The sequence below is a fragment of the Ambystoma mexicanum genome, chromosome 9 (assembly GCF_040938575.1).
Source record: "Ambystoma mexicanum isolate Mex_15411 chromosome 9, UKY_AmexF1_1, whole genome shotgun sequence".
NCBI classification, from domain to species: Eukaryota; Metazoa; Chordata; class Amphibia; order Caudata; family Ambystomatidae; genus Ambystoma; species Ambystoma mexicanum.
The window spans coordinates 688,685,385-688,700,565 of record NC_090931.1 but is presented as its reverse complement, the minus strand read 5'-3'; the positions used below and the strand labels follow the sequence as shown (position 1 = coordinate 688,700,565).

At 46.7% G+C, this 15,181-nt stretch overlaps 1 protein-coding gene across 3 annotated transcripts in view; it reads right to left on the bottom strand.

Moving 5' to 3' along the window:
* The window catches only part of PARD3B (par-3 family cell polarity regulator beta), a 2,582,324-nt gene that overhangs the window by 1,283,321 nt on the left and 1,283,822 nt on the right, over nucleotides 1-15,181 (bottom strand). For all 3 annotated transcript variants that reach the window (XM_069615556.1, XM_069615558.1, XM_069615557.1), the window contains exon 13: nucleotides 3,013-3,127. In XM_069615556.1, the coding sequence (XP_069471657.1) occupies nucleotides 3,013-3,127 (115 nt within the window). The remainder of the gene's footprint in view (nucleotides 1-3,012; nucleotides 3,128-15,181) is intronic.

Genomic DNA, 15,181 nt, shown 5'->3' with positions numbered 1-15,181 from the left:
ATAGTTTGCTGTTATTCCTACTCCTCCCAAGTGTGGAAAGGTTTTCCTGGTATGAGTGATGCTTACAGACACTTAAAATCACAGAATGCCTGGTATCTATGTGAGGAATTCAACCATCCACACGGTGGGTGTGCGCTCACCTGGGCTTTTTTGAAATTTTAAATGAAATTGAATGATGGTAGATCAACCTCTGGAAAAATGGATGGGGCTAATCCACTCACATTTTCATGTGCTCCCACATGGTTTATGCTTAGACCTGTGTATTATGGATGGACACAGCCTACAGGCATAGTCCCCCGTGTCATATTTAGTTGGAGTATGACAGGAGGAGTGCACAATGCATCGCCAGAAGGGGGCGGACCAAACCTTCCTCCTCCCATGGCCAGCCTTATCAACTGATAAAGGCTCCATGGATCCGTCCTGTCCTTTTGTTCGGCCTTGCAGCTGGTGCCAGCAATTCGCATACCATTCATAGGGTAATTCAAACAGGCCCACATGGGGCTTGGCTGCAGAGGTTAACAAAGGAAACAGGAATCCCCAACAACCTTTCATATATATATACTGTGTCAACCTGAAGTCAGCTCGCACCCTCAGTATCGATTGACAATGAGCTGTAGTCCAACTCGCAGGGGACTGTGAAGAATTTGTCCATCCTGACGGTGGGGGTGTACTCGCCTGTGCTTTTATGTGAAATTGAAGGTATCAGTAATAATGTCCCCATACATAATGTCGCTGGGAAAAGCCATTGGCAACATTGTATATGGTGAAATTATGTATGGGGATGGGTTGCGGGGATGTCACCTGCTCCCCTTGTAAAAATGTCCAATGTAATAATGTCTCCGTAAAAAACAGTGACTATTTTGTCAGGAGACATTTTTGCACTTACCCTAAATGTAACTCTGAGCCCCCAGTCAGTCACTCACTACCTCACCCCTTTCTCCCCCAGCAATAGAGACCTGCCTCTCAAGAAGCTGCCCAAGACTGAAAACGAACTGCAACTATGTATGTCCCTAGGTCTGTGCATGCCTACTCTAAACCCGCTAAGGCGGTGTGGGCCAACTTAGAACACAAGTCTTGCATATCATCACTTATTTACATTGCTCCAAATTCAGAGAACAGCAACTCTCTAATGGATTCTACAGCCTGTGAAGATCTGCACTCCTCCCCCCTTCTTGCACCCTGCACCACTCTGCAGCCACTTCCAACAATCTCTTGGACCGACTGCATCCAAAATCACATTAGTGGAGAAGGCAAGGTTTTTTTTCTCCATAGGGGTGAAGGGCCTCTCATGGGGACCAGTCTATGCCATTTCAGTTTGTTTGCGTGTGGCCGGGGAGTAGATGGAGGGTGCATTGAGATCTGGAAGTAGCACGGGGTGCAACCATTCCCCACGACTGGATCGACTTTACTTGAGGGACACCACCACCGAGGCTCTCCCGGAGCACCCTTTGAGAACAGAGGAGGTCGGCACATAGTAGTAGGTACACAGTACTGTAGACAATCTTGATTTAATGCACTTATCTTGACAATTCTTTGCTTCCATTGATTAAATTGATAAGCTTAAGGTCCTGCTAGAATCTGTGAATGGTGGAGAGCAGCACTTCCATTGAAAAGAACCCAAAAAAAAACATTGTAATCTTTAATTATCAAAATAGATGACATGCTGAAAAATGTCCTATACAAGTCTGGTGATGGCCCAAAGTCAAGCAGATGATCCTGAGGTGGAATTGCTATTAGTGTTTTTAATATTACCACCTGTGGCACTGCCTGGGCACACTGTTCCTGTGCGTGTGGTAGGCCAAGCAATTAAAATTACTAACTTAGGGCCCGATTCTCACGTGGGTGTTCAGTACTGAAAAGGTCGTAAAAAGCATTAATGACCTTTTCGGTACTTAAGACCTATTCTGAAGGTGGCACATTCTTCCAAAGTCGGTATGAATGCAGCACTTTCGGAATATATGTGACGGTTGCTAGGATGGGTGGGAAACCAACCTAGCAACTGCCACATTGGTTACCTGCATTTAAAACGGGTGTTCTTGTGGCACTCCTCCACTTTTAAATGTTTGTTAAAGTGGAGCACATATACAGTAGCAGTTTGGAGCCGGTAGTGTGGAGGAGTGCAACGGGAAGCTGGTCGCAGTGCAGGTGGGTGGCTAAACATTAGTGTTTGGGGGGGGGGTGGGACATTGGTTGCATTGAACCCTGTCCCTCACCTGCATACTAGCAGTACCTGGAACGTTAAAAAAATTGTACTGCGGGAATACAACACAGAGAAGTCCCATTCCATGCTGCAGTACTCTGGTGGAAGCAGGTAATAGAACCCTCCTTCTACCAGAGTCCTGCAGCATGGGACAGTTTGTCATTAAAAGTGCTCATGTATATCCGTGTTCTCGGCAGCACTTATGTAAAATAACGATAATGTCGTTATTTAAGGAAAGTGCTGCCGAAATGTTTCCATTGCACCCGTTGTACCCCAAAACAGGCGCAATGCAGGCGGTGCACTGTCGTGCACTACGAGGACACCCGGGGGCACTTGAGAATACTGGTGGAGCCTGGGCGTCCAGATGTGGTGCAGTGATTCGTGTGCTTTAGTACGCTCACTGCGCCAACTTCAGACTCGGGCCCTTAGTCAGAGCACTCATTCTTGGGCTGTTGGCAGTGCAGCAGAATTCTCCTTTTCCCTCTGTTCAGCAGGTTTCCCTGTTTGTTTTCTTCTTCCGGTACATTAAAGCAGTGTTTAAGATCGTACCTTGCTTCACTCCAACACTAACAGCAGAACCTGTGGCTTCGTGAGTCACTGCCAAGAATATAATTCACAACTTCTGTGTCAGCGACTCGGCGCTCTCAACAGTGCTAGATTTTTTTTAATTTTTTTTTTACTGCCGCTAACACGGTCTGCTTTCATTCTAATTAAATGTTTTCCAAGCGAAAGTGGTTTAAAAAAGAAACAAAAGCACTGACTGCAGCAGGCTTTCAGTCAGGGGGTCGGGAGGTGGGGGGCGCGTAACTCACCGTTCTGTCTCTCTTGATGAATTTGTTTGTATATATCGTTCTCTTTGAGGACAGGTGAAAGGGAGACATTTCCATCAAATGCTGGCTTGGTACAGGCTCCAAACTCCAGGCGCTCCTGGGAAGAAAAGGACAAGTATCTTACAAGTGAAAAAAAAAAAACAGCATCACGCGCTCAGCGTTCTATTCAGCGATAAAAATCTTCAATGCTTTAAAATCAATGTATGCCAGAAATGCAAATAGCCCCATCTTGTTTAGAGCTTAACCCCGAAGTTTGACTATGTCTAAGCACATCCAGCATTGGGACACTTACGAGAGCTGAGGCGATACATGGACGTGCTGGGGATCAACAAAGTAGGCAGAGGGGATACAGGGATTGGAAATCGGGTCTCTTGGGTTCAACAAAAAAAAAATAAAAAAAAATACACATATCCACTTGACCAGGAGTCGGCAACACCAGATGTATTGGACTGCGACCAACAATGGAGCAGGGGGGCGCTTTCCCAGAATAACGATCCAGCAAAAAATGTCTTCACGGATCCCGAATCCGAAAAAACAAACAGCCCGTGCCCTTGCTGAGGCACTTCAATACACTGCCCCCGCAGGGATCAGCTGTTCTCTGCGGCCAGAGGCATTCCGAGCTCAAAAGTGCTCGGCTTGGCTTGCCTTTTTTTAAATAGTTTTGGAGGTAAGCACTATACAATTGCAATAACGGTTAGATGGCTACAGGCACACAGGAGCAGTGACTGACCTGGTGTGTCCATTGTGTCTTAATATGTGCAAATTGTGGGTGATTGAAAATGAGAGGGGTGCATACAGAGGAATGTTGTGCGACACCATGGCTAAAGACCCCTGCTTTTTCTTGCAATGTGTTTCTTTCTAGATTCAGATATTTTTTTCAGGTTTACATTAATCTGCTTTTGGTAATATGGCTTCAATTCAGGATGCAGGGAAAAAAAAACAAGTATCATGTTATGTTTGCTCAAATGTATTGTCAGGTTGGTTTATCATGTGATTGTTATACCTCTCCAAATAGCTCTGTTATGTTGGTCCTGTGTTTTCACACTTGGTACAAGCCTGATCCTATGACACCGGCGTCCCCCTCATGGAATCCTAGAGTATTTTTTTCCGCAGCTCCAGCCTGACTACAATACCCTGGCAACAAAGTGTCTAAAATCTTATATATATTGGTGTATCCTTTACGGGCTCCTTATACCATTCGCCCTCTTGAAAGTTAAAACAGGATTACAATTGCCTTCAATTGCTTTCTAATACTTCTGACAGCTCTTTACTGATGTTCTTCCGTGTTACTGGAAGGAGACAGTGGCCTGGTATGGATTCAGCCATGGGCGCCTACTTGTCATCTACCCCGATTCGGCCTTGCCGGGGCCTACCATTCTCCGGGGGAAGTCTGAGTACAGCGTCATCGGGCCCCACAGGCTGAACACCTGCTGCTCTCATCTCCAAAGAGTATAGGTCTGTAGGCCGAGCTTTAGGCTTCACCACTGCTCCAACCACGTGTAGGCAATGCATGTACCGTCCCGATAGTAGTGGGGTAACAGGCTGTTCAGGGAGAGAAACGGTGGCACTGCCATGTGTGCACAGGCCCACCAGAGAGGCAGACTGCTGCAGCCCCCATGCAGTACCTCCTCCAGCTCTGGCTATGAAGCCCTGGTAGTCTGGCTACCCTGGTTGGGCAAGACCCCCTCGAGGCTTCAGGGACAACGATGATAGTTCAAACTCCTGAATCTTTACACCACGAAGGCAAAGGAGATTAACAAAAGTTGAAAATGTTCTAGCTTCACGCGTATCACAACGAGGCATCATGCAAGGGATTAAAACCGGTGACCGCTCAAATCGGTTAGGCCATCCATTTTGTGACTTCTGTAGCTTGTCCATTAATGCATTCTCTCTGTTGGGCAGTGACTATAAAAATGCCAAGTATGTGCAGAGAAAAACACTAAACCAGCCCATTTACCTGATCGGCCAGAAGGGGAGGCAACTTCCTGCCCCCAGATTTTAGGGGCAGTGCCATTGAAAGGGTATTAACATTGTTAGAGATTGGTTCTCCGGGGGTGCCCAGAGCTTGGAGGGCGCAGGTACCCGGCTCCACTGGTGGCTAGCATATCAGGGTGTCAATGCCAACTGAGCATCACACCAAGTGGTCCTCAGCACAGAGGCTTTGCAAGGGTTGGTTATTTCCTGAGCACTCCTAAAAAGCTCGCCAACAGCTGCCAGTAAAAGAGTGCAGCCCAGAGGCTTTGCTAAGGGGGGGGGATTTAAGGGGGCTATAGCCCCATGTCTTTTGGTTGTTTCCCCGGATAGAATCTCAGGAGCTACAACCAAGAGGCTATCTAGCCCCCAGTCCAGACGGTTCTGACAGAGTAGCTCCGGGTCTATTCCAGACCTATCAACACCCCTGGTGCTGCCTATGTTAGCGCATATTTGTTGCATTTCAAATTTGATATCATGCAAACCTACTGTATAAGCAAAATCGCTAAAATGAGACATGCTACAGACCGGCCCGCGGTCCCAGATACACCACAGGTCATAGTCATAGTATTTACGTATTTGTAATGGTCTGCAATATGTCGCCCAGTCTCCGGCGTGTGGGGTGGTGCTCCTAAGAGATCTACCCACCCCACCCCTTACTTGAACAAGGCGGTACCCGTACTAAGCGTCAGCTTCTTAGTGGCCAGGCTGCGACTCCATTGCTAGGAGAGCAGTGATGGATGCCAGCGGTCTGAAGGATGAGAGACAACGTGCAAACAGTGGTCTTGCATGATCAGGTATCGAAGTGGCGTGTGTGGTCAAAGTGGTGTGGTCAAAGTGGCAGGTATGACGGGGAAAAGGACGACAAAGGAAAAAACGTTCACTGTGTATGAGGGTGATCCGTCTCCCCTTTTCCTTAGTCCTGAGCGCATGGGGCAAGCATTGATAAAGAGGTTCCGTTCATCAGCACTGTTAGCACAGGTAGAGTTGGTAGGCAAGGTTTTAATGACTACGGTTTAGGGACATTTCTCATTGGTTAACTTCGGGGTGGATTGACCAGAAGTACTGTGAGTATGAGTAGGAGAGTGGGGTGACCAACAAGGTCTTTCCATGATGGCACGGGCAGGACGACTGTGGTACAGCACTTCCACGTGCAATGGAGGAGACCCCAGGACCGCATCACGGTCTGGTAAAGAAACCTTGCCAAGGGGGCAAATGTATGCGCATCAGCCGTGGAGCAGTGCAGGTCCCAGGACTTTCGAGGCATTTGCACTTTTACTTTAAATGTATTTGTATAAGCACTACCAAAAAAGGCCCGGAGGCATACGGGTGTCCAGGACTAGATCCCCAACAGAGATGGTTATAGACATTAAAAACAAGAAGGCTAATAGCTAACTTATCTATACAAACAGGTTTTCACTTTTTTTCTTAAAACTCTCCAATGTCTGAGATCAAGGGGCATTGCCTTCCAGCTCCTGGGTGCTGCCACCCAGAATGCACTTCTTTTGACCAAGGTCAGACTAGCTCATGGCACTTCTAAACGACTACGATCGTTAGATCTGAGGATCCTGATTTCTTTTTTCTTGTCGAGTCTATCCGCCCCATATGCTGGATACTGCCCTGACAAACATTTATGGGTGATGGCGAGTAGGTGAAACTCAATCCTAGCCGCTATAGGCAGCCAACGAGACCATCTCCTGGCATTGGAGGCGTGTTCCCATTTCTTTGGTCCCATTGTGACTCTAACAGTGCTACTACACACAGCCCATGCTCTAGTTCTGTGGTCTGCAAACTGCTGCTCTCCAGATGTGTAGGACTGCAACTCCCATGATTCCCTCACCATGTGCCATGCCATCTAGGGCTAATGGAAGGTATGGTCCAAAACATCTGATGAGCCGAAAGGTTACACACATCTGCCAGAATTCCATATTGGGATCAACCGGCAGAGCTTCCAATAAGGTGTAGGCCTCCCAGGCCACCACCACCTGCTGGATTATGGACCCCCTTCCACCAGAGCCTAGGTGGGTAAGGGTAGGACCAAGCTAGTGTTTGTCCACAGCACCAAGACAGTGCTTCCCTCACCACAAAGGCAGTTCTAAACATCAGCCCAAATACAGTGCTTTCGATGGCACCCAGGCAGAATTCCCATACAGCACCAATATAGTGTTTTCCTTCTACACAAAGGTACTACTTAGCTGCAACACAAAGCCAATGTTTTCCCATGACAACAAACATGTTTTTTCATACAGCACAAAAAGTGCTTGATTAGTGGCTGAAGACAACCTTATCCAATAGCACAAAGGCAGTGTTTTGTATAGCTCCAAGACATTGCGTCCGTAACAACACCAAGGAATGGTTTGCATGCAGCACCAAAACAGTGCTTTCCGATAGAACCAAGAGCCAACAAGGTTTTCCAATAGAACAATGGTACTGTTTCCCTGGAGTAGCAAAGCACAAAGACAGTGCTTTCCAATAGCGCCAAAGCACCGTTTTCAAAATGGCACCACGGCAGTGCTTTCCAACAGGACCTAGGCAGTGCTTGACAATAGCACAAAGACAGTGCTTTGATAACAGCACCAGTGTGTTGCTTTCCAAAAGGACAGAGGCAGTGCTTTCATAACAGCACCAAGGGACTGTTTGCATGCAACACTAACACAGCGCGAAGGTTGCATTTTCCTATATATCCGAGTCTATCAGGTAATGTCCCCAGCCATAATGTCCCCGTAAAAGGCCATTGGTGACATGGGTTCCGGGGATGTCCCCTGCTCCCATTTAATAATTTTTAAAAAAGTGGGTTTCGGGAGTGTACCCCACATGTTCAATGTAATAATGTCTCCGCAAAAAACAGCGACTTTGTCAGCGGACATTTTGTGGGGACATTATTACATGAAACCTATCCAAGGAGGTGCTTTCCAATAGCTGCACAGTACTGTTTTCCTACAGCACCAGCGCATCAAGTCAAGGGTTTACTATAGCACAGAGGCAGGGTGCGCCTACAGCTCCCAAACCCGCGTTTTCCAGGGCCACCCTACTCATATGCGGCGAGAAAAGGAAAGCTGGGGTCTGCAGGGCAGCAAAGCAGTGACCACAGTGCACGCCAATGTGCTCTGAATGCACAAACCAACATGCAGAAAAATGATCTGCTTTTCCAACTCTTTGATAAATGACACAATCGATAGCCCAACAACTGGTCAGTAAGCAGTCTAATTAAAGTATTCAGCCTGTAAAGCAGAGCTGTCATGCAGGCCTCCATTAGCGTCTCGGCTAATCAAAAAAATAATGGCGTGTTTAAAGATATTCACCTCGTAAGATGCCACAGTGAACCAGAGAGGAAGGCGGGTGCGACCGGGGTGGGACCGGGGAGAACCACGGGTCGCGGGCCAATTCTTCCCCGTAACAATCCAGCCTCAAATGGGATTAAAATTGAACCTCCAGAATATCCTGCACAAATTAATTTCTGCTTAAAATGAATTTTATTCAATCAAGAACTCGTTATGTATTCTTTATGAGGAGCACGTCAAAAGCGCTCACATCACTCGCGCATCATAATATCATAAATAGATCCTGACTGAAAAAGGCGGGATTTCGCATTGGTACATGGCCCGGTATTCCAGACAGACATTTGTTTTGGGTAAAAGTATTAGGGTTATGGCTTTAAGTTAGAGGGGGAAATTGAAACATACTTAGCAGTGTTTTCCATCATCACTGATGGCGAGCAGAGAGGGCCTGCTCATCCAAATAACATTAAAAAAAATACACAATAGTCGCAAGATGGCGGGCTCTTAAGTGATTGAAGTGATCAAACTTGCATTCCGCTCTGGCAAGCTCAGCCTCTTTGAGACTGGGAGCTACGTCAACGTGTGTTACTCCATTTATTTCCAAACAAAGAAGGGGTTAGGGTGGTATCATAAAAATCCCCCCTCTCCTTGTCCATTTTGCTCGTTGCATATTAAGGATCAGAAAACATGTTCCTCATGAGGTTCTGCAATAGCAAACTGCTTAGATCACAAGCGTAGACGTACAGTTTCCATTTGCGCTCATGAATGTGTTATCTACATATTATTTCAGTGTAGCTAACCGAGAGGACACTCGTTGCTTTATTTCTTTTTTTGATAAGTACTAATGTTTACTTGATGACAAGTTAAATTCATGCAACCAATGTTCTGCTCCAAGCCCGGTGCAGCGCATCATTGCTCCCGAGCAAGGTTTGCCGCTGTGGAATATACAGATTTGCTGCAATTGATCTTTTTTTTAAAAGAATGAAAATATTGTATTTATTTATTTAGTTACATGTTGGTATATTGTAGCCCAAGTGAATGATAGCAAACATTGCTTTTCAAAGGACAAACATTGGCAATGTTTAGTGATGCAGATTGTCTGGTGGGGGGGGGGGGTGATTTCAGAAGAGACAGTTCTAGAGAATGGTCTAGAGACGTCCGGTCGAATGGAGGATCAGTCAAAGAATATGGGGGGTATAGGGGCCGCGTCCTTCCACATCTTAGGCAGGGGAGACTGAGAGGGTGCTCCCACCCATGGGATCTCCAACGACTTGAGATTCAATAAGAGGTCTGGAGGTCCACAACTGAGGAGTCTTTCAACGCGTTGGGTATGGATTTCTTATTTCAGGTTGTGTACGGTGGGCACTAGACTATGGACGTGGACATCCACAACCTTGGTGCTGGCCTTCAATTTTATTCCCAGAGAAAGCAAGAGGCAGTGGGGTCTTTTGTGTACAAGAGTATTGTGGTCCCTCGTCCCTTTATGCCCGCATCAGGTGGACTGAGTTTCAGGAGGATGTTGCCAGACTTCCTGACTTGCTGATTTAGCCTCTAGAATTGTGGTGTTTAGAGGAGCAGACAAATTCCTCTGCAGGAAGTCCTGCCCCACCTCTCACCTCTATGCTGGAAGCCAGAAATTGCGCCATGCACGACACCAGTGATTGGGACTATTCCGCAGGGAGTCTTCGAGAAAAGGTATCCACTAAGAAAACCCTATCTGATGTATCCCAATAGAGATGACAATCTCTTGGAGGAGATCCCGAAGGAATATGAAAAGGAGAGAAAGAGAATTGGTGACGTCACAAAAAACAAGTGTGACGTGCAGAGAAGACTGGCTGAAGAAGAGAATGTATAGACGTGGAAACTGATGACGAAGTAAAGAATTGAGTAAAAATTCATATGCGAGACAAGGATTGCACGTTTGAAGAGAACTGCAGAAAATGTGAAACATTTTATAACTGTACAGATACAGCAATGCAAGTAGACCAAGTAATCTTAGAAGCTAGCCATACGTAGTGAATAGACTGCAGGCGGTGCCGCCATTGTATAGCAACTGGACATCGGTGTCACAATTTTAGTAAGCTCAAGCACACGAAGAAGGCTGAAGCTGTGTTGCAGCAGACAAGTAGCTGAGAGCGTGGAAAGGCCTGGAACAGCTGCCTGGCCTCGTGTCAAGGCTGAAGCAGCCAAGAACTGGTTATCTATCCATGAAGAACACCGAGTGTGAGACGCTGAATCATCCCTTGTTAAGGTGCAAAGAAAGAACACCATGAGTGCCAAGTTTACTCCTTTAAGACAATTAAATGCTAGTAAAAAGGCCAAATTATGGTCTCCTGTCATGTAAGCCAAGGTTGGAAGTAGAAGTTGGGAATGCAGTCTAGAACCAAGATAGCGTGTGCTCACACTCCCATATATTCTCATGAGCAAGGATACTTTGCATGGCTAAGTTCAAAGACAATCCGCATGGCAGAAGACCTGGGTGATGAGATGTGGGGCTAAATGGGTGGGGAGATATGGTCACGTCCACCTCCTGACACATGGTGTATAAGCCTGCGTGCTGCTAGTGAGCCGAATGTTTCAGAAGGGCACGAGCGTGCCAACCGATTGCAGAAGGCCATATAACGAAAAGCCTTATAGTTTAATAGCCAATGACGAACCATGTGTCAAATAACTGTTGAAGATGACTTGCACTAGGGGTGGACCTGAGTTGTCCAACCTGACCATAGAGACCGAATCACGTACCCATTCTCATATAGAAAGTATACTTCGATGTTCCCTTTAATCCAACCACAACACCCCGTAGGTTTTCGCTCATTTGCCACATAGTATGACATCACATATGACAAGTTTTTACTATGAAAGTGTTGTTTTTTATTACATGCTTCAAGAGATAATGATGTGCGACCTCCTTTGATGTCCGTTGTAAACTTGCCATTTTAGACAATTGATAAGAAAACAGTAAACACACTTTGCCGTCTTCCTGAGTTGTTTTAATTATTTGGTGCAAGAGTTACTCTGCATCCCATCTACTGCACGATCGCTACCTGTTAAGGGCCATAAGCTCAGGTTTCTAGAAATCGGTTCAACCACTGAATGTGCAATGGAAAAGAGAGCAGTATTTTGTCAATGTATAGACCAGTATTTGAGGAGGCTGAATAGCAGCCATTCAGGAACTTATGTCCAGAATGGCTGCTCCAGTACCTGTCCAAATTTACAAAGGAAGACTAAAGCACACAGTTTTCCACTTCACCAAAAATACCAGAGTCAAGAAAGCTTAAAACTTCAGCACAGCATACTACTCATGGGAAAGTTATAACAGCTCAGCTGAAGACAATAGCAGTCTTCAAGTCAAAAAACAACTTGCCTCCAACGGTAGCCACGGCCAAGTGAAAATCCCTTTCAAGAGTGTGAGATCCGTAACAAAGATTGGAACACCCAGATACAGTTTTAAATAAAAGATGCAATGTCCACACAATTCAAGATAACACACATTTTTGAAAATCCAGTACAAAGAGGACAGTGTTGCCCAATTCGCTTGCGCCAGCAAGAGGAATGAAAGAATTCAGAGAAGACCACAGATAATGCAATATAGGACCAGGTCAGGTTTAGCAAATGTACTGGCTATTGTGATGACAAATTCTTCACATTCAAGGTATGACTTTTTGTTAGTTTAGCCAAATACAATGTAAAGATTGATGACACATCTACCAAGCTGAAGTCTACCCATAGCCAGGACATAATCCACCAAATATTCAATGTTACTTAAGCACTAACAACAATTTAAACACTGTCAATCTTCACAATAATTACTGCCGCTAACACTGCCCAGTAAATGGAGAGCAGGGGGGACATTTGCCTTAACCCCTGTTCCTATTTTTAAGCTTGCAAAAAGGGGTGCAGTGATTGCTGTCCTGTGAAATGGTTTGAATGGCAGTCCCCAGAGGAAGCCTTGCAGTTGGTGCCGCCTGCGCCAATTGATATGATTGTCTGAATTTTCTGGCTGGTGAACCAATGGATGATCTCGTTCATGTGCCTTTTTTCATGGCTGCTTTTTATATTTTGGTTTCATTCATGTTTCTTTAAATGTTGTTCTGCTTTTATGTTGCTTTCCTATAATATCCCCAGACCTCTCGCTGTGTCTTTTGTTGGCATTGACTCTTCAAGAATAATAAACAAATAAAACAAAGAAATGTTGTTTGCAATTCTCGGGTCAACCCAAGTTAACACAAGATGGCATGGTTGAGGCGCCCGGCACTCAGTGCCTGGACTCCATATGGGGGGATGCCTGGATGCCTACCTCTGCATCAGCATGGCCGATTACCTCCACTCACCATCTGAGGCTGGTGAGATCACTGGAAATGGCAAATGCTACCAATCCACAGAAACACATGCCACATCTGGGGGCTCCAGGAGGAGGTGAAGTTATGCCTGATGCTCTGACGCTGCGGTCGACCATCATCGACTCCTAGGCATACACTCCAGAGGAAACCGGTCACTTCCTTGGGGAACTTCCTGCTGGAGTCAACCTCAATCTTTTTTAACCCTTTCGAAAGACAAAAGCCTAAGGAATCTCGATGGATCACTAGAGCCCGGGCACATTTTATCCGCTCCAAGTCCATGACCTGCAGAGCTACATATCCAAAGGTCTATGGCGCATAGAAACACTTGCGTACAGGCGCGTCATAAATGCTGTATCATATATCGTATCTCTCTGCAGATTATGTTTGGAAATTTGTAGAGGGGATGGCTTCTATTTGACAGACTACAGAGCCGCAAGAAAATCGGGACTGGGTTACAGGGATGTGGCATAAGGCAAAGAAAAGGCATGTACTTATCAAATAGTGTTTCAGAAGGAGCAAAGGAAACCCCCCTCCTTTGCAAGCATGGACACATACATGTCCCATCACACGCAGACAATGGTGTATCCCGAAACACAGGCACGAAGAAAAGCAGCATCATTCGCAGAGGACAGCGTGAACACAAATATCCTTTTGCTGCAAGGAATGAAATACAGCACCGCGGAGGGTCTGGGACCTTTGGCTTTCCATGTTTTGGACTAAAACTCCCATCAATCCTAGCCAGCATAATCAATTGCAAGGGATCATGGGAGCTTTAGTCAAAACATCCGGAGATCCAAAGGTTGCACACCCCGGCAAAAGAGGATCACACTTTCATTAGTCTGAGCAAACACTACTAAAAAAAACAAGCAGAAATGCTGTGGCCACCCCAGACCATGGGCACAGGTGTTTCATAACACACGCTAAGCATTTTGGTAAATAGATGAAGCTGCTGTCGGCATAAGTGTCACTATCACTGAGGACATAAAAATAACAGAAAAAAATCGAGCCTCCATGGAGGATGGCCTATTTCTGAAAGGGGAACAACGACTGTAGGGGGTTGGAGTCAACTGATGGGGCCTTGGTCCTGTCAGAGTTTTGGCTTAGGAAGCCTAGGGCCAGGCAGTGATAGAAAGTGATGGGAACATAAAGATGCAACACCTTTACACGAGAGTTGCTTTTTGCATATGGCTCTATTGCACAATTAGTTATTGATCGAATATCAATTGACAGCCTCAAATTTGGGAGGCTGGTTCAGACCTCCTAAAACCAGAACGAATTAACGACAGCGGTTATAAACAAACCAGATGCTGTGCACTGGTACGGAGGTATCCCAGGGTGACACGGTTTGACTAAACCCGATCGACCGTTGCAATGGAGCATGCGCCAAGAAGCCACCAATGGACAGGTTGGGTTTGCTGGTGGTGTCTGTTGGGGAGCGAAGGGTACTGGAGACAGCTGGTGGGAGCCAACATCACCAGAAACAGATCTGGGGGGAACTGAGAGAGATGGGAGCTGAAGAAATGCGGATTAGGATGGCGCAGTGTGGGTCAAGCCGTAGGCGGGTTCAACATGTGACGAGCCTGCACCCAACCTCATCGGCTTCTCAGGCACAAGAGTCTAACCGGAAACGTCATGACTTCGGTATCGGCCGATCTCTCCTCTGAGTGCACCACAAGTACCTACAACTCAGGAGATGCAAGTGGCAGACTCAGTGGACAGGCCGCCTCCCAAGCGTGAGCCAGATCCAAGGCCAGGCCCTCATTGCTGGGGAGCGTGGGCGTTGGTGATACGCAATAATCAGCCAACCGCCTGCAGGATATCACGCGGACATATTCACCGCCAGGGGAGTTGCAGGATATCACGCGGACATATTCACCGCCAGGGGAGTTGCTAGGTCTGGAAAAGACCCGGGGCTAAGCTGATGTCGGAACTGTTGGGACTGGGGGCTAGCTAGTCTTTTGGCTGTAGCTCCTGAGATTCTATCCGGGGCTACAACCAAAAGATCAGGGGCTATAGCCCCCTTAAACCCCCCCTAGCAATGCCCCTGGTCACCGCCCTGGCATTGTAATAGGAGAATCCTCCTCATGCTTTTCGCCTTAGACACGGCGACCGAGCGGAACTTGTGATCCCAGCAAATATAGCCTTCAGGAATACCTCCAAGCGCCGTTGTGCTGGAACCCGCGTGCACACACACACACACACACTCACACAAAGAGGCCGGCCGCCCCTGCAGCTGCTCGCGCCATTCTTGCGTTCATCCGTATCGTCTATGTGGCGGGCCATACGCGACGCACATTATTGTACTTATCCATCACTCCGCGCGCCTAAAATGCACCTGTGACGCAGACACGACAGCCATAAATTAAGAAAATCGCTCATTAAATGTACAATGTTCCACCCTCCTCTGCTGGCACCCTCAGGTGGAATTAATCAGTTGCATCACACACGGATATGACTTATGCCAAAAGTCAGTAAATACGCCCGCCGCGCTCGCTTATGGCAACGCTAAATGAAATAACCCCCATAAATTCCCCATGGCGGGGATTTGCATGCAATATCTGG